Genomic DNA, 19,291 nt, shown 5'->3' on the forward strand with positions numbered 1-19,291 from the left:
ACCACAATCGATTGTGATTGGTCAACAGCCAGCAGCATTTAGAAAAGTATCCTTTTCCACATGACAGTGCAGTTCCGGATACGTAGTTGACATTGCTGTAAACAAGTGACGTCTACATGAAGTATGCGCGTTTTTGCAAATATTATAAACTTCTGGTTTTGAGGACAAGGAACATTAGCCTTATTTTGATTATATTCTTATGATAGCCTTATAAAGATGTAGGCTATTTTAGCTACACTAAATCATTAACATTAACTTTTTTCTTCTGCCTTTACGTTAAAGCCCCATTTGTTAAGAATTTATAAGGGTGTTCATTAGGGACTATTAATTCATTTACAAATGAATTGTGAATTATTAAAAGGCAGTTTATAAATATAGCCTAGACGTTAATTTCGGATTTGTGTTAAATTTATACTCATACTAATTCATATCTATATTATATTTAATTTCATTTTAAACTACTCGAATGTTATTGATTCGTTTCAGAGGTCTACCAGAAGTTAAGTCTGGGCCACATACAGCAACGTTTGTTTACGCTGGAGTCTGTAGTCTATAAATAATAATAAAATAAAAAGCAGACGTAAATTGCTATTACTGTTTATTAATGCCTAATAAAGATGCTTATTTATTATTGTGAGTGTAAAGTTTTAACAAACTTAACGAGGCGGCACACTTTTCTAAAAAAAAAGGTAATGACTTGGATACATTTTAAGGTAAATAATGACATTCTATGTCATAAAAGTACAATCTTTGTATTTATCAAAAGAATGAACATGCATTTTAGGCCAATTAGGTTTCATTTAAAATGCATGCAAAAAGGCACTAAGTATGTGTTGAATCAACACGTCTTCACAGTGTATGCCACAATGATAAGTGAACTAATAATTAACAGTGTAACTAATGAGTTGAGCATGAATGATGAACTTAGTAACTCTATCTTTTTATAAAAGGGCATCAAACCCCATTTATAACTGTATTTTCTTCAGAACATGAACAGCCAAACCTTTATAAGGAAAATATAGTCACAGACCAACAAATTAAATACAAAACACCCCTCTTAAAATGAGACCTAATGACACCAGGAAGAACATTACATTTCTCCAAATATACAGATTTGCTGCAACTTGTCTTTCAGCCCTTTCACAGACTTTTGTCCTCCATATCCTCTTTTTGGGATTCCGTTTCTTTGTGAGGCTTCTTCACATCTCCAGAAGTGGTGCCAAAAACTAACCCTGTGCGCTGGAGAACAAAAACACCTGCACGCAACCCACCCACATTCACCCATGCAGTGTGGCATCTCCTCCACAGCTCACCCATCTGCAAGACTGCCTGCAAAAGATAGAAAGTTGGTATAGAATGTATGTATATTACATATATTTGGAAACTATAAACGTCAATATATGTTGTAACTTTATACAAGGCACTAGGCATGACTTAAAAAAAGAAAATTCTTTCATCACTCACCCTCAGATTGTTCCAAACCTGTATAAATCTCTTTGTTCTGCTAAACACAAAGGAAAAATGTCAGTTACCGAGCAGATCTCATCCCCCATTTACTGCCATAGTAGGGAAAATAAATACTATGGGAGTCAACGGGGGACGAGATCTGCTCGGTTACTGACATTCTTCCAAATATCTTCCTTTGTGTTTAGCAGAACAAAGAAAAGTATACAGGTTTGGAACAATCTGATTGTGAGTAAATGATGACATAATTTTCCTTTCTGGGTGAAGTGTTTAAAGAACTGTGAGGTGTGAAGTCACCTTTGTGAAACACTTCTTGTCCTGGGTCAGTAGAACAGCTCTCCCTGTATCAGGTTTACAAACTCGAGCCATTTCCCGAAGACATAAAGGGTATAAATCCCAGTTCTTCTTCCTGGAACCCATTCTTTAAAGCACATACATGCATATCACAAACTGTTTAATATATAAACACTTACATATCTAAAAAAACTGTAAAGAAAAAGGCTATCTTAAAGGGCCGATGAATTAAGACCTCAATTTTTACCAGAGATTTTGTTATATAAGAGGGAATCGTATTGAAGCGAACATCTTGTAAGTGTCAGAACTGAAAACGCCCTTGTTACTGAAATTACAACTATTATTGACACCAGGCTCAGCGAACGCCAGGTCCTGGAATGCACCTATCTATGACGTCATTGATAGGTTGAACACCGCCTCCACAGAAAAATATCAACGACTACTTCTCTAGCCCCGCCCACTTGTTCGCGCATGACAGTACTGAAATAACTCAAGTTGCACAGAACCTGATAGAGCGAGCAAGCTATAAACATGCCGTTAAAAATTTCAAAATAATGTGGAGTCAGTGCCTGGTTGTGGAAGAACACAGTCGCTGCATAACCTTCCTTCGGATTCCAACATTAGTAATGAGTGGTTGAAGTTTATTTTTAAAGAGGTTCCAGCTCACGTGGGTAGAACATTACCGCGGATTCCTTTGTGAACAAGGCAGAGGTCGACGATGAATTTGCGGAGAGACTAAAATGAAAAAGCAGTGCTGTGCCGTCAATATTGGATCCGATAGGAATGGCGCAGTAATCTTATGCGAGTACAACATATTTGTACTATGCATCACTATTGCTTTGTTAGAGATCGCTTGATATTCCCTGAGTATGATTTAGGTGCTGGGTCATATCCATAAGTTACCGGGAGTCTCCCGTTTGTTTATTTATCATGGAAACTCTCGTAACATTTGAGATTCGTGATCGCGGTGATCTTATGTCCGGTTCGCGATCACGGGGCTCAAATGCTGACAGGTACGGATATCATTAAACACCATACAACTAATAGGCTATACAAACTATATGCAAAGCCTTGACATGACATCTGGGAAATAAGTCAGTAAATTTGAGTAAAATCACAGGCTTAATTTATCCCGTGTGAATGCGCCACATGAAATACAGATGTGGGGAGGTAATCTATAAATCACACGAGGTCCCCAAATAATACTAATCCTGTGCGAATGTGTAACCTAACATTACGTCTCTAACCAAATTCACAGAAGGCTCCAACTAAGGTTACTACGCAAACTGCTATCCAATCACAGCAGTGGGCGTTTACTTCTAAGTCTTCATGGCGGAACGCCCATTCAAACCGATCATTTGTAGAGCCGGCCTCAAAAACCGGGTAGAAAATAGCCTATTCTTATTGATTTTGATGTTTTTAATGTAAAAACCACACGAACATCATAAGTAGACCTCATACAACAGTATACAGTAAAACAATAAACAAGCCCAGTTCATCACACCATTAATGTCACAGAATACCTCTTTCCAAATGGCATGTCAGTAATGATGATATCCACTGAACTGTTCCTCACGGACAGATTGCACAAGTCCCACTGAATTATGTCTATGGGCAAGCCTGAAGAGCTAATGAAAAAAAAACAGTGTAAACTGTCATGTTTATATATACTACTTAAATGATTTTTAGACTAGTATAAGGTGTTTATACATTTTAAGGTAGTGTCTAGAAGTGGTTCTCAACCTTTTTCACATGACATCACCCTCAAAACCACCACACTGTATGTGAACCACTGCTATACAGAGTATACACTTTCTCTACATTGTGTCATTGGCTACAGCACCTTTAGAAATGTTTAGCATCTTATATTTAACTGTATTTTATTAACCCTTAAGGAATGTGCACAGTTATTGCCTTTCAAATTACACAAAACTTTAAATTCTTTGACTGACAGTGCAATTCTGACATCCACGTTAGACAGGAGCCTCACCTTCTTTCAACAGGTCGATTCTTTAGAAGATGCTTGACATTATTGACTGTTCTGTTGATTGCAATGCCATTGTTATCTCCTGCTAAAAAGAATGAATTCGGCCACTCTATGGCACCCTGATCAAACAAATATCAAAAAAACATTTAGTAAAAAAACTTTGCACCAACTACAGTACATATATATTCAAAAGTCAAAATGTATAATTCTACTAACCTCTAAAGGTATAGCTCCAGAGCCGCACATGGGATCTAAAATCACGTCTGATGGTTGTGGCTTGCAAAGTCTAAAATTAATACAATTACATATTAGTCCTTAATATTATTTCAATTTTCCTCAATTAATTGTCTTTTGTGATTCATAAATGCTTATAAATCTTCAGGTACGGTGTTGTAAGCAGTGTTTCTCAACCGGGGTGCGCGGACCCCAAATGGTCCGTGGCCTAATTGCAGGGGGTCAGTAGAACCCTTTAAAGGAGTCATATGACACGGCTAAAATGAATATTATCATCTGTTTTAGATGTAATGCAATGTTTATACATGATTTAAGGTTCAAAAACGCTGTATTTTCCACATACAGTGCTTGTTTGTATCTCCTCTTTGCCCCGCCTCTCTGAAACACGCAGATTTTTAACAAAGCTCATCGCTCTGAAAAGCGAGGTGTTCTATGATTGGCCAGTTAACCAGTGCGTAGTGATTGGTCGAATACTGCAAGCGTGACGGAAATGTAATGCCTCTTACCATATTTGGAACATCAGGTTCCAAAGCAATTGTACTGACAATACTGACTTGCGTATACATTTGGGCGGTCTTAGTCCACGAACTGACGTGGATTTGTGGGGGTGTGGTTACACGAGGCGTTTCAGGCAGGTCTGGGTGAGCATTCGCTTTTAGATAGAATGCATCTTGTGTTCCGCCAATTTTAATTTTAGCAATTTTACGTGTCTAATACATGCATGGGCAACTTATAACTAGGGCTGAAACGATTCCTCAAGTTACTCGAGTAATTCAAATACAAAAAATCATTGAGGCAATTTTTGTTGCCTCGAAGCTTTGTTTAATCCATTTAACTACAGTACACACGGAGCACTGCATTTTAGTCTGCTCACACTTAATTCTAATGCTGATAAATAAGTGATTGCTTATTGAAATGGTGAACTGCTATTTTACTTAGTTTTAGTCTATTTTGCGAGTGAAACTTGTTTTCCGGCTGCATTGAGTCCATAAAACTAGATGCGGACTAGTGGATGCCGAATCCTGTTATTTACAAATGCCATCTGTCTGTTCTGCGTGTCTGAGTGAATGAACCGCACAGTTTAACTTGCTACGCGCGTGATGCTCATGAATTTGTCTGCGTCTGCACTTTATGAGGACATGAACACATGAACTTCATCTCCAGAGTTGCTCTGAGAGTTTATTTCACGAACATTTAATTGTTTGAGTGAAGAAACAGACATACTAAAAAATAAGCGTCTTCCGACAACCTGCCAAAATAAAAGTATTTTTATGTGGACAAATATATTACTATTTAACAGTAAAAAAAAAAGAAACTAAAACTAATTTAGATAAACTAAATGCATCATGCATAAGCTGAAGTTAGTTGTTTACCTTTGAAATTATTCTTTCTATTTTTATTAATGTTTTTTATTTATACATTTGTATTATATTGCATTTTGAATGTAATATGGCAATGTAATGTATTAAATGGGTTAACTTTTCACAGATATTAATGTATGCAATTTCAGCAATAAAAAGAATATTTTTTCTTAAAAGGAAACAAATTAGTTGTTCATTTTAAGAGACCTGTCTTATTTTCTCTTGTATATTTAGTATTGCTCTTTAATAAAGAAAAAGTATTTATTATAAGTATTTATCCGAATACCCCATATAAATATGTAGAATACTCGATTACTAAAATAATCGATATCTGCAGCCCTACTTATAACACACCAAAGACACAGAAAATGTTGTGTCATGTCGTGTTTGCGCCATATGACCCCTTTAAACATTTTTGAGTTCTTATCTTGCATTCAGGGTTTGAAATGAACACCCACCAGACGCAGATAAAAGTCAACCGAGTCGGCTATTGCAGTCAAAGTAATTGCCAAATTGACTGGTTACTTCATAACTTCGTTACGTTCATAAATTATATTCACTCACTTTGCAGGGAAGGTTCATGTAAACCAAATCATATTTAATATAGCCTATTGCGCAGCTTCTGCGCATTTCTGACTCAAACATACCCGTCATGCGGCGTCATTTAGAGCGATCGGCAGCACCGCGAGAGAGTCGACGGCTCTGTTTGCTTTTGAATTGCTCTTTTACTTTGATGTCATATGCCAGGTGGTTCTGCGCACCGCCGCATAAAGTCAAATAAGCCCATTTTTATTGACGCACTGTGCATTACCATATTCATGAGCTTAAGCTCTTACCAATGAACAGTAATGGCATCAGTTTCACACCTCATCAGTTCAACCAGTGTTGGGCAAGTTACTCTGAAAAAGTAATTATGTCATGGCTCTGCTTCCTTAGTCATGTTTTTCTTGGTCCTGTAGCAGAGCCATGACAAAGTCTTTGGTTATGTGTGGAGAGAAACATATTATTGTCCGTTTGACAATAATATACGTTCTCTCCAGTGTCTTGTCATTGGCCCCATCCCTCTTGTTTCCTCGTTATCTTTCCCTGAGTGTTTAATGTCTCTCACCTGCCCCATGTCGTTATCCCTCGTTTGTGTTTCCTATAAATACCCTCTTGTTTCGTTGTCTTGTGCTCGTGCATTGTATGTGTTTGGTGCCTGTACTGTGTGTGTTCCTGTACCGTGGTCGTGCTCTTGTCCGAGATCCTGTTCCTTGCCTGTTTGTCATCTGTGAGTTTGGTGTCCTGCCTTATTTTTCTCCTCCGTGTTTTTAAGACGTTGTGTCGAGTTTATTTTGTTAGTCTTTTGCCCCCTCGTGGGAAGTGTTTTGTTTTGTATTCCTCCTTTTTGTGCCTTAGTTCATAGTTTCCATTTCATTTTTAGTCCTGTCTTTGTTACCCCCTCGTGGGTGTTTTGTTTTGATTTAATAAAGTTTTGTGTTAACCCCTTCACCGCCTGCCTGCATTTGGGTTCTTCTGCCAGTCCATGACAGAATGACCGACCTCAATCAGAACCCAGCGGGCAGCAAGATGGACGGCACGGCGTCGTCCTCACGGTCCGCCCTAGCCCGCTTGCTGCTAGGTTTCCGCCAGGGGAACTACGGGAACGGGAGTTCGCCGGGGCATTCTCGGCGGTGGCTGAGGCGACTGAGTTCAACGAGGCAGAGTTGAAGACGATCTTCAACTGCTGCCTCACTCAGCGCCTCACCCCGTCTGAGAAGAGGCTGCTGGGTCCCCTAGGGTTCGCGGCAATGGTCAGGTTCGTGGCCAACCGGGACGATCCCGGGGGTGGGGTTCCACGTGGGACTTCCACCTCGCGGTCGATCACGCCGGAGGGCCTCGACCTGACTGCCGCTGCCCGGGGGACTCAGTACCCTCGGCTTGAGCTCCACGGTCCCCGTTCACTCTGGCGGCGCGGTAGCGGGCGGGGAGGGGGGGATCCGGGGATGACGTCGGCTGACTCCTCCGCTGCGGAACTCCCTCCGGTCCCCACGGATTCGCCAAGGTCGGCTATGGATCCGGTGGTGCGGAGAAGGAGGGAGAGGCGCAGCGGAGGAGCGTCCACGCCGGTGCAGCCGGCGTCCAGTCCGGCTGGCGGCGTCCAGTCCGGTGCGCCGGCGTCCAGTCCGTGTCCAGTCCGCGTCCAGTCCGGTCAGCCGGCGTCCGCAGCGGATCCCGGTAGCGTCCAGTCCGGTGCCGGCCGGTCCAGTCCGGTGCAGCCGGCTCCAGTCCGGTGTCCAGTCCGGTGATCCAGCCGGCGTCCAGTCCGGTGATCCAGCCGGCGTCCAGTCCGGTGTCCAGCCGGCTCCAGCCGGGATCCAGCCGGCGTCCAGCCGGCGTCCAGCCGGTGTCCAGCCGCGTCCCAGCCGGCCTTCCAGCCGGCGTCAAGCCCTGTCCAGCCGGCCTTCCAGCCTGTCCAGCCGGTCCCTGGGAGACTCCCAGGGCAAAGACTGTTCCCCCCGGGACTCCTCCTAAGTCCCCCAGGACTCAGCGCCCTCGAGCGCAGCCGGGGACTGGGACTGTTCCCCCCAACCCTTTGGACTGCCCCTATGAACTCTTGTTTTGCCCCACCCCCCTCCCATGTTTGTTATTTTTGTTATGCCACCCCAGTCCTGTAGTCTTGTTGTCCTGTCTACCCCTTGTCATGTTCACCATGTTTGTCTGGTTTTTGTCTTTGTCTCGGTCTGCCTTGTCTTGTCCGTCTACCCCTTGGTGAGCACTGGAGGTGCTCATTAAAGGGGGGGCTTCTGTCATGGCTCTGCTTCCTTAGTCATGTTTTTCTTGGTCCTGTAGCAGAGCCATGACAAAGTCTTTGGTTATGTGTGGAGAGAAACATATTATTGTCCGTTTGACAATAATATACGTTCTCTCCAGTGTCTTGTCATTGGCCCCATCCCTCTTGTTTCCTCGTTATCTTTCCCTGAGTGTTTAATGTCTCTCACCTGCCCCATGTCGTTATCCCTCGTTTGTGTTTCCTATAAATACCCTCTTGTTTCGTTGTCTTGTGCTCGTGCATTGTATGTGTTTGGTGCCTGTACTGTGTGTTCCTGTACCGTGGTCGTGCTCTTGTCCGAGATCCTGTTCCTTGCCTGTTTGTCATCTGTGAGTTTGGTGTCCTGCCTTATTTTTCTCCTCCGTGTTTTTAAGACGTTGTGTCGAGTTTATTTTGTTAGTCTTTTGCCCCCTCGTGGGAAGTGTTTTGTTTTGTATTCCTCCTTTTTGTGCCTTAGTTCATAGTTTCCATTTCATTTTTAGTCCTGTCTTTGTTACCCCCTCGTGGGTGTTTTGTTTTGATTTAATAAAGTTTTGTGTTAACCCCTTCACCGCCTGCCTGCATTTGGGTTCTTCTGCCAGTCCATGACAAATTAATTGCTAGTTACTAATTACATATTCAATAGTGTAATTAGGTTACTGTACCAATTAGACTCTCCAAAAAGTATTTAATTACTTATTAGTAAATACTTTCTATGTCCTATATCAACATTGATAAGTGATTAGTGATAAGTGAGACATGAAACCGCTTTTATAATTCATTCAAATAAATAATACTATACTAAAGTAAATAATACTAAAGTAGTATTATTAACTGACCAAAGTATTAAAAATGTGATGATATACATTAAAGCACAGATTTTAAAGTTAGACTTTGAATTTTTATGTCAATTCAAATCCACTGTGTTTTCTCAAGTCCACAGTCAATGTAGCCATCTACCAGGAAATTTTAGAGCACTTCATGCTTCCTTCTGCTGACAAGCTTTACGAAGATGCTGATTTCATTTTCCAGCAGGACTTGGCACCTGCCCACACTGCCAAAGGTACCAAAAGCTGGTTCAATGACCATGGTGGTACTGTGCTTGATTGGTCAGCAAACCCGCCTGACCTGAACCCCATAGAGAATCTATGTGAGAGACACCAGACCCAACAATGCAGATGACCTGAAGGCCGCTATCAAAGCAACCTGGGCTTCCATTACACCTGAGCAGTGCCACAGGCTGATTGCCTCCATGCCACGCCACATTGATGCAGTAATTCATGCAAAAGGGGGCCCAACCAAGTATTGAGTGCATAGAAATGAACATACTTTTCAGAAGCTTGACATTTATGTTTAAAATACCCTTTTTTATTGATCTTATGTAATATTCTAATTTTCGAAGACGCTGAATTTTGGGTTTTCATTATCTGTAAGCCATAATCATCAAAATTTCAAGAAATAAAGGCTTTAAATATTTCACTCTATGTGTAATGAATCTATATAATATATGGGTTTCACTTTATGAAATGAGTGACGAAAAATATTGAATTTTTCATGATATTCTAATTTTTTGAGATGTACCTGTACATAATGAAGAGTTATGTTTTTATGACCTCAGAATGAGCTATTTCTATCTACATACACCGCAGGTCCCTTGCATGGAATTTGCCATGTTGTGTCTGCCTCTGTAGTGTTGGAAAGGGAGGGGGAGGGGCGGAGTGAGCCGTTGGTTGCAATTTGCAACCTCAGCGCTAGATGCCGCTAGATTTTACTGACTGGTCCTTTAAGCATCACAAAGCAGATACAGTCAACACAACAATAATCTCTGCGGCTCCCAACAATATATTGAGGTCTTATGAAGCTAACTGATTGATTGGTCTGTCCAAAAAACAGAATGGTACTTACAACATCATTACCAGTAATCTATAGATGTATGTACGTGTACTAACTTTCCCACGTGATTACCACGTGAACACGCTGGAACGCGCCCGCTTGAGTTGTAAAACACTTGGCAAAATGAATGGTTACAATATCAGGAACCGCAATTCCACACAACATTTGAGTGTCCAAGAACACCTGATTCTTTTGTAAATCGTAAGGTAGTTGTAAGGATCACCTTAGAGTCCAGCTGCTTGTAATTTCTTTCATAAAACTTTCAAATGATCTGGGTTCTTTTTGACAAACTGATTACGGTGCATGTTGATGCACTGTGTATCATAATGATATAATTTTTATTTTCTTCGTTTTTTACTCTTTAACTTTGGGTAAAACACAGACCTCATCACCGACCCTTTTAAAACAGCTGTCCAATCACAGTGGAGGAGAGGCGGGACAAACAGTACATTGACCAACCATCAACTTGTATAACAAAACAATGGAGAAGTTAACATCACTGATTATTGCATTTTATTTTCATTAATAATCTTCAAAATAAGATACATGTAACATGTTACTGCTGTGGATATTCCTAATCATGGCAACGTGCAGTGCATCCAATGCGCTCTCAAGCGTCACCAGCTGGTTATTTTCAGAAGGCATTATTTCAGCGGCTAAAAACGCTTTGTTGGACATACGTTAGTTTATTAATTTATTGTAAGGCTTATAGCCTATTAATCTTTAATGCATTTATGCAATATAACGTGCCAAACCTGAGAATGGAATCCAGAGGATTCCACAGCATTCCTAGATATGTGATTTGCGTAGCTGTAATTCATAGGCGGGGATTATGCTAATTATGAATGAGCGTGCATTTACGAATGATTGGAATTCATTAATATTCACACGTTTTACTATCAAATCTGACGTTTACAAAGTATTTGTGAATCCAGAGGAGAGTTTTCGGGAAGGTCCGTTTTACGCACAAATCACTCATATATTTACGAATGTTTCATGAATGAGACCCACTGTGTGTAGAATGTTTGTAAAAACACTATTAGAACGGTAACTTTTTTCCATTGAACATGTTCTGTGTCAAACATAGTTTCCAATCGATACAGCAAAACTTACCTAAGCATACCGTAAGCCAGCGTAGGCCGTAGTGTGGTGGGGCCAAAGTGAGTGATGTTTCTCCTGTGCAGACTCACCTCTGTGAGGGCAATACCAATTACAACCTCCTCATTATGAATGTTTAACAACACCTGGAAAACAAAACAACCACATTTGTAATAAGAACTTTATTCGTTCTCATTTAAATTGAGAGAATTTCCAACCCTGCTCCTAGGGCAACTTCAGATGTGATCATGCTACAACAAAGAAAAAGGTCTACATTTTGTTCCACAACCTTACCTCAATATCAAATTTAGTCATATCTGCTTTCCAACGAAAGAGATCTTGTACTGCTCCTCCAAAGTCTCGTGCAGCATCATTTGAGGTGAAGCAATGGTTGTCTCCAGCTCTGTTGCATGTTACTCGAAACTTTAAAGGCAATGCCTCCTGATCTTCAGATAGCTTTTCTGTCTGTGGGCCACTTTCTGGATGAGAAACATCTGTTTGGTTCTTCACCTGTAAAGCTTCAAGATCTTCCGACAGACTTGTTGGATCTGATGGGACCGTATCAGTAGTACATTTGGTGCTAACGTTGCCAGAATGATCAGATTTTTTCGAGTTGGTTCCTTTACGACGACCTTTCTTTTTCTTCAAAGAGTTGTTCATCTTCCAGACTTCTAAGGCACTGGTCCAAGACAGCTTGGCGGCCAACTCTTGCAGGTCCAACTGCACTTCTTCCTGTTAAACAGAAAGATGTCCTGTATACACGCCCTTCATTACCATCTCATTTTGGGCTGTTTCATTTTGAAACTGCTTATTTCTTCTCTTTTTCTGTATAATGTACACTTATTGGGGCGGTTTCCCGTACAGGGCTTAATAAATAATAATAAAAAAGTAATAACAATTATAAGCAAAAAAAACCCTAATAAAACACTGACAAAATCTCCCACATACCTTTGTGACTTTGAATTGGTAGTTGTCATATTGCTTAACCACAACAAACAGATGGTCTACAGACCTTAGGTTGTGTACCTTCAGATATACAAGAAAATGAAAATCACGTCAATTTAAAGGCTTGGAAATAGCAATTTTCTGTTGAAACATACCATTTCATCACATTATGGTTAAAAAAATGGGTCAGGAAATAAGCATGAATTGAATCAAACATCATTTATTATTTTAATTGCTCTTAAACAATAACTTCTCAGTTCAAACTGCTAGCTTTACATTTACGCATTTGACAAGACTATTTTAGTATATAATATAATACAGAATTCTGTTTCTGTCCCACACATATATTTTCACACAGTACATCAAATAAATTGTTTTAACAGCCTCATAGATGACTGACCTTAGAAAGCTTATCTGATGTTATGTCAAAATATACTTTGCCTCTGTCTTTGTTAACTCTGGCAGTGGCCTCTAGCTTTTCCTGGATCTCCTCAGCTGAAGTCAGCTCGAATCCAGTTGGGACAGTCGCTCCAATAGTTACAGTTTCATTTAGCTCCTGCATCATCAACCCTAGATGAACTACAAAGCAAATGAATGTATACCATACCTCATGCCACCAAACAAATGTCCTGTGGATTTGATATTTTGATTCCTCTTATCGATTTCTTTTAAGAAAAGGTCAAACTCAGCCGAGATGGGCCACGGAAAAACACTATTTTGCAAAGTAATTGAAGCTATCATAAATTGAATTTTATGCAGAAGAAAAATTATTCATGTTTTGGATCATTATTACAACATAATTCACATATAATTATTGTTATTTTCGATTATTACTGTAATTGCAAAAATCGGTAGGCCTAATTACTACAATATCTATAATACTGAAATAATATATGCATGTATATAAATACACCTGAACAAAATCTTAAGAGCGGGGGAAACATTACAAGTATACGCAATAAATTGCCTACTCTCTGTGTTTTGTCTCTTGCTCCTGTTTCTTGTTAGAAAAGAATATTTGAGACATATTGCTGTACAACACTAATAGTATTTCAGAAAAGCACTGAACCTTAAAGACTGCAGAATGTCACAGAAAGATAACCTTCAAGACATTTTAAAACGTACTTAAGAAAATCTAAAACTCGAAATAATAATGCCATGACAATATCAACGGAATAAATAATCAATCACACAATGTACACATTATGTCTTCTGAGTGGTTAAAAACAGCGACTGCTTAAAATGCATACAATAAATAAATGAGTTTTACTCTTTTTACTCATTCATTCCACGTGCACTTAACGAACACAAATAACTAAGAAACGAATACAAGATGCCTGCCTTTTTTACGCAGATTGTGCACTACGAGAGGTGAGAACAGTCCGAGTTTTTGTTTTATCTCTCAGCGGCGTCTGCTTCTTTTAAGGTACTGGCAAGTCGTTTGAAATCAAATCCAACACGTACGGGCAACGTCAACGTGCACTGTACACATGAACCCAGAAACCAACCAGTTTCTACTTCTTATTTCATTGCCGTTCACTCTTTTGGAGCATTACCGCCACCTACTGTACGTTATGGCCAGTGCTGAGCCCTAGTCACTGGGGGACTCTAGTCGGGGGAATAATAATACTGTACAGAAACTGCATACTGTATTTGTGCATGAAATACGTTAAACTGATGCTAATTCATGTATAAAAAGTCTAGTGAAGTGGAAGTCGGTTCCACCATAAAATTCACTCCCAGGACTGCTGATTGTGGCCTAAAACAACTTGCACAGACTACAACTACAGTGTTTTCTAATCCTGTTCTAAGAAACACTCCAACAAATGTCCTAACAGATCCAGAATTCACCACGAATAAAAATGCCTAAATATAAGTGTCTTTACATTTATTAAGCAATGCTTTAAAATTTTTAAGATTTTTGTTAAAATATAAAAAGGTAATAGCTGTTAAAAAATACTTTCCCCCATCGTCAATGCTCCTCAGTCTCAATCCCAGTAGGGGGCGGAAATGTGCCAAACTTGTTTTGCCAACCGCCAGAATGACACCAAAAAAGAAGAAGAATGATTTGCTGTTTATGAATTTGCTACTGAATATGGAAACACATCAGGGAATCGAATGTATATTTTTTAGTGAATTTCATCCAACCTTGGGACCAAAGATCACATATCAGGTAACGACGCAGAAGAACGTTTGGAAGCTAAATGGAGGAATTTATAGAATTACACGACAATCTGCAAACATAAGGCTTTTTTACAGATGGGGTTTCAAATTTAAAGTCTTAAATAGCGTTTTATTATATTCTTGTGACTACACTTTTGACCACCACTTTACTAAAGTTACAGTTTATAAAATATCTCACACCACTATGTAAAAACTAAAAACAACTCTTTATTGTATTATAGTTTATTCATTAACATTCAATTGCTAGCAGCTCTGCAGTGTGATGTGGAATTTACAGTTTTAGCTGTAGCATGTCTCTATCAGCAGTAAAAAGTTTTACACATCTTAGCTTCAAGGTTTATTAAAAATAAATGAGGAACCAAGGAAAGAGGACTTAAAGAATAATTGATCATAGACATTGTTGTGTTCAAAAAATAAATAAAGAAATAAATGAAAATACCTAATTGTAAAAATAATTAAGGGTGATGTTGATCCTTATATCAATCTTGCAATTTTATTCAAGCTTAATTATTCTTTGTTTTTGATTGAAGGTTCCGGAAGAATATATTTCGAGGGAGCTGTTTGATACTGTGCAGGTGTACATTATCACCAAACCAGAACTGCAGAACAAGCTCATAACAGTGTATGTACAGAACTTTATATACATATTACATACAATAATACACATTACATACTAATATGCATATTACATGCAGAAATAGTGCATAGACCGATATTTAAAATGGGGTCATTAACAAGACTGCAGACTGTCTGTACACACTGGGTCACCCAAAAACTGACTGGCACAACAAAATTAACTTTGATTATTATGTTTTTTTTTTTTTTACATAATTGCAATGTCTTGATCTTGGCCGTTTCTCAATTCCAAGAACGCAAAGAATGGACTTGTGTATTCGTGGAGACTGGTCTTGCGAGGCAGCCTCAGAAGAACGAACTTGGTTGGATGGAAGCACCGCAGTGACTTTTGGGACTTCAAACGGGTTCCTTATGCATTCGATGCATCCTTGATATCAAGAACACATCCGGGTACTTTCAAGCGTTCTCTGTTCTTGTGTACTTGAGTATTGGAACTGGACTTTGACGGTTATTGATGACATAGAGTGAGAACACGAGGACACAAGATCGCTGAAGAACGCATATTGAGAAACGGCCCTTGCTTTCTTGAACTTAAATTGAGTTGCCAGTCAGGGCCAGTCACAGTTGAAATGATCACTTGGTAATAAGACTTAACTGTGTGATTGATTCAGGACTGCCATGGGAAAGAAGTTGATCGGCTGTCCAGTATGCATCGAGCATAAGAAATACAGCCGGAATGCCTTACTCTTCAACTTAGGTTTAGTATGTGATGCCAGGACAAAAACATGTGCTTTAGAGCCTATTGTCAAAAAGCTATCCGGCTACCTAACAACTCTGGAGGTAAGTGTTCCTCTGTTTTGCTATTCATTTGATTTTTTTTATGTTAAAATGTTCTTTTGTATGTGTTCAACAGCTTGAAAGTGGATTCATTTCAAAGGAGGAGAGTAAACAGAAGCTGCTGCCTATCCTGTCCACACTTATGGAGGAACTTAATGTTAAAGGAGCCTGCACCCTACCTATTGGTGTGTGTGTGTTCCTGTTTGTATATCCCGGTGGGGACCTAACCCTGAATGCACATCAATACATGGGGACTCGTGTCACCGTGAGGGCCAAAATTGAGGTCCCCATTGGCAAAAAAGCTTATAAATTGTACAGAACAATATTTTTTTTAAATCTAAAAATGCAAAAAGTTTTCTATGATCTTTAGGTTTAGGGGTTGGGTTAGGGGTAGGGGATAGAATATACAGTTTGTACAGTATAAAAAACGTTACGCCTATGGACTGTCCCCACGGAGATAGTAAATCCTCTCATTGGTTACCGCTGTCAGTGTTTCTCACTGTATTTAAAATGAACTTCTCTCACGGTTTTCTGGCAGATGACTCCAACACCATCCACCTGAAGCTGATAAAACAAAGAAAGGATCCTCTGGTTGTTCAGGAGTATGATGTGCCAGTGTTTACTAAGAATAAGGACTACTTCATAAAGTCACAGTGGGATCTCACCACTCAACAGGTTGTATAAATTGCATATATTTACATCTGAGATATGATTTTTAAATGTCCAGCATGAACCATATAACAATATACTATTACCTAAACTATAATACAAACGAATACCACATACTAAAAACAACATATTTTTAAAAAAGAAAACCTAAATCATATTTTGCCGTCAGAAGCACAGGGGCATTCATTCTGACATTGTACTGTAAATGGTGTCATGCAAAAGATAAACGTTTTTCTGTTATAAGATTTTACTAAACTTATTTTACTAAACAATTTTCTATGCAAGACTTGAATAAGTTGAATGTCTACATGCCAACCATGGCCAGAGACTACATTCTAGAAACATTTTGGTGTAGGGCAAATCGAGTAAAGATTTGAAATATAAATTCTCAGAGAATGTATTTATTACCAATATATTAAATAATCTGTTTATATTTTACTAAACCCAACAAATAGAGAAGGGATTAATCTTCATAGACCACAGAAAAGTTATTTTCATTTGCCCATTTATGAGGAATATGGACCCTTATGGATCTGACAGCTCCGTTATGGAAAATTCACTTACCAGACTATGGAAAAATATGCTTTAAAAACAAAAGGTGCTTTAAAAACTTCACATGGGTATTTAATCCACCAAATATAGACATCTGACCTATCAGTATGGTAAAAAAAACCTTTGGTAAAAACAAACAAAAAACGTTTTTACAGAATTTATTTTAATTGGAGCATGTTTGTTAAAATCTTCACATCGATATGCTCTTTATTGTTTATTGTTTTATTATTGTACAGTATTTATTATGAAGACTACTAGATGATTTTGTTTAGAAAAGTAGTACAGTGTATAATTTCATACTGTAGAGTATCAGTATAAACTTAAAATGTTATCATAAGAAGTTGACATCTAAGAAATAATATAAAAGTAGTTGTTTTCATGTTTTGCAGATCCTGCCTTCTGTAGATGGCTACCGGCATATTCAGAAGATCTCTGCTGAGGCTGACGTTGAGCTTAATTTGGTGCGGATTGCTGTTCAGAATTTATTGTAAGTATGGTTTGTTAAACTGATATACTTATGTCAGAATAATTCTTATTTCAGCCACTTTTGCCAATATTTACAGTTTGGATAAGTGACACTGGACTGTAGAAATGACACATGTAGTACAAAGAATAGAAAAAAAAGAGTCATGGCAACTGGATTAACAATACTTTTCTTTTACAGATATTATGAAGTTGTAACACTGGTATCAATATTTCAGGTAAAACAGTGTATTCTTATTTTGTTTGTCTAATACATTCTTTAAATTGTATTCTATATTCTTTTTCTTACATTCTTGTTTCTGGTTTCCATGTTCCGCAGTACTCAAATGTTTACTGCACAACACCTAAAGTTCACAACTTAATAGATGATAAAGACCTTCAGGAAGACTGTCTATCTTACGTCAGTAAGCCAGGTAAGACACAATCCTTTTCTTGTTAGAATTTCAATTCAGTTTAAATTGATAGATCATTAGAATATATTCATATGAGGATGTTTAAATGTTTGTTTACAATAGACATTTTACTGTCTTGTATTCATGTGTCATCAGGCCACAGGACAAGTCTGAGGGATGTGTTCCTGTTGTATTGTGGTTTAACCCCGGGTACAACTGTGCGTGATCTGTGTTCCCGCTATTCTCAGCAGCTACAGAGGGTGGATGAAAGGCAAGGCTGTCTATATATATATATATATATATATATATATACAGTATATAAATATTTATAGGTTAAGAAGATTGTTTTTGTCTTAGCACAACTTTTTAAAACAACCAGGTTGATCTGTAAAAATGATGTATATTGTTTTTATGTTTCATTCTGTCTGTTGATGTAGGAAGTTAATACAGTTTGGCTTGATGAAAAATCTAATTCGCCGGCTGCAGAAGTATCCAGTCAAGGTTGTTAGAGATGATAGGAGCCGTCCACCCAGACTTTATACTGGCTGCCATAGTTACGATGAAATCTGTTGCAAAACTGGCAAGTATTGTAGATGTTACTCATGTGTATATTGCTTCACTTAAATCATTTTTTGTAACAATATTTCTTGTGTTTGTTTGCAGGAATGAGTTACAGGGAGTTAGATGAACGCTTGGAGAATGACCTTAACATTGTTGTTTGCTGGAAATAAGGTAGTATAAATAAGATGGGAGTATGTCATGTGATTTACAATAGTAAAGTAATACATTTAAGAAAAGCTACAAACAGATTGGTTCTTGCTGTTAAGCGCTTTGTTTTGTTCTGTACCTTGATTTATTTAATCATCTGCCCCAGTTAATATTTGATGTTATCTTAGATTAAAATGAGAACATGCTTAACATGCTGTTGTGTTAATTGTACTTACATGCTTGAATTACTTAAGTGCTCAAAGTTCTTCATGAGAAAGCAATTTTATGAAAAAAATTATATGTGCTTGTTACATGTTGTGGCAACACTTTGCAATAAGGTTCTTTTGGTTAACATTAATTAATTTATATTAACAAAGACTAATAAATACTGTTGTTTATTGTTAACTTAAGCTAATGCATCAACTGATGTTTATAAATGGAACCTTGTAAAGTTTTACCCAGAATTATAATTTAAAAACAATTTTTCAACACATTAAAGAAAACACCAGTGTTACTGCTTACATTTGAAAGCTGCTGCTTACTGTTCTTTAGAAAAATCCTCCATTTGTCTTTGGTTTTCCAGTTGCGGCTGTATGATGCTGAGATCTTTCTTAGAAATGTTCTGAGTTTAATTTGGAAGCATTGTATGCCCCTAACAGGATGATGAAAAATTGTTCTTTTTACGAACTGCAATACTTTTTTTTTTTACTTTTTTCATGTGTTTCTTTGTATTGCCAATACCTTTGTCATGTACTACTGTATGCTAGAGGGAAACTCAATACAAGATGTATAAAGATTTGCTAGTTAAAACAAAGAACTACAA

General features: G+C 38.4%; 2 protein-coding genes across 3 annotated transcripts; one reads left to right on the plus strand and one right to left on the minus strand.

Annotated features, from left to right (window-relative positions):
* Positions 1-280: 280 nt before the first annotated feature.
* thumpd3 (THUMP domain containing 3) lies at positions 281-13,562 on the minus strand. Its single transcript, XM_057338798.1, has 10 exons — positions 13,409-13,562; positions 12,468-12,646; positions 12,071-12,148; positions 11,417-11,854; positions 11,138-11,268; positions 3,962-4,031; positions 3,749-3,864; positions 3,282-3,386; positions 1,762-1,885; positions 281-1,329 (listed from the first exon to the last, which is right to left on the minus strand). The coding sequence occupies exons 2-10, from the start codon at positions 12,630-12,632 to the stop codon at positions 1,141-1,143; spliced, it is 1,416 nt and encodes a 471-aa protein (XP_057194781.1). The 5' UTR covers positions 12,633-12,646; positions 13,409-13,562; the 3' UTR covers positions 281-1,140.
* A 545-nt stretch (positions 13,563-14,107) lies between these two features.
* Positions 14,108-19,285, plus strand: nprl2 (NPR2 like, GATOR1 complex subunit). Of its 2 annotated transcripts, XM_057338166.1 has the most exons (12): positions 14,108-14,240; positions 14,782-14,873; positions 15,121-15,277; positions 15,499-15,667; positions 15,741-15,849; positions 16,203-16,339; positions 17,275-17,372; positions 17,550-17,586; positions 17,688-17,781; positions 17,917-18,031; positions 18,198-18,340; positions 18,424-19,282. In XM_057338166.1, exons 4-12 carry the CDS (start codon positions 15,506-15,508, stop codon positions 18,489-18,491), a joined length of 963 nt encoding a protein of 320 aa, XP_057194149.1. In that variant the 5' UTR covers positions 14,108-14,240; positions 14,782-14,873; positions 15,121-15,277; positions 15,499-15,505; the 3' UTR covers positions 18,492-19,282. The 2 variants fall into 2 exon arrangements, with proteins under 2 accessions (XP_057194149.1, XP_057194148.1); XM_057338165.1 differs by lacking the exon at positions 15,121-15,277 and having other exon boundaries at positions 18,424-19,285.
* The last annotated feature ends 6 nt before the right edge of the window (positions 19,286-19,291 follow it).

This window comes from Triplophysa rosa, linkage group LG7 (assembly GCF_024868665.1).
Source record: "Triplophysa rosa linkage group LG7, Trosa_1v2, whole genome shotgun sequence".
Classification (NCBI taxonomy): Eukaryota; Metazoa; Chordata; class Actinopteri; order Cypriniformes; family Nemacheilidae; genus Triplophysa; species Triplophysa rosa.

Excerpts from the sequence above, each read along its gene's own strand:
- thumpd3 (XM_057338798.1), bottom strand. The coding sequence starts at position 12,632 with ATGATGCAGGAGCTAAATGAAACTGTAACTATTGGAGCGACTGTCCCA. Across the intron at positions 12,149-12,467 it reads CATCAGATAAGCTTTCTAAG|GTACACAACCTAAGGTCTGT; the intron begins GTCAGTCATCTA and ends GTATATCTGAAG. Across the intron at positions 11,269-11,416 it reads TGACTAAATTTGATATTGAG|GTGTTGTTAAACATTCATAA; the intron begins GTAAGGTTGTGG and ends TTTGTTTTCCAG.
- nprl2 (XM_057338165.1), top strand. The coding sequence starts at position 14,109 with ATGACACCAAAAAAGAAGAAGAATGATTTGCTGTTTATGAATTTGCTA. Across the intron at positions 15,668-15,740 it reads GCTACCTAACAACTCTGGAG|CTTGAAAGTGGATTCATTTC; the intron begins GTAAGTGTTCCT and ends TGTGTTCAACAG. Across the intron at positions 17,782-17,916 it reads ATCTTACGTCAGTAAGCCAG|GCCACAGGACAAGTCTGAGG; the intron begins GTAAGACACAAT and ends ATGTGTCATCAG.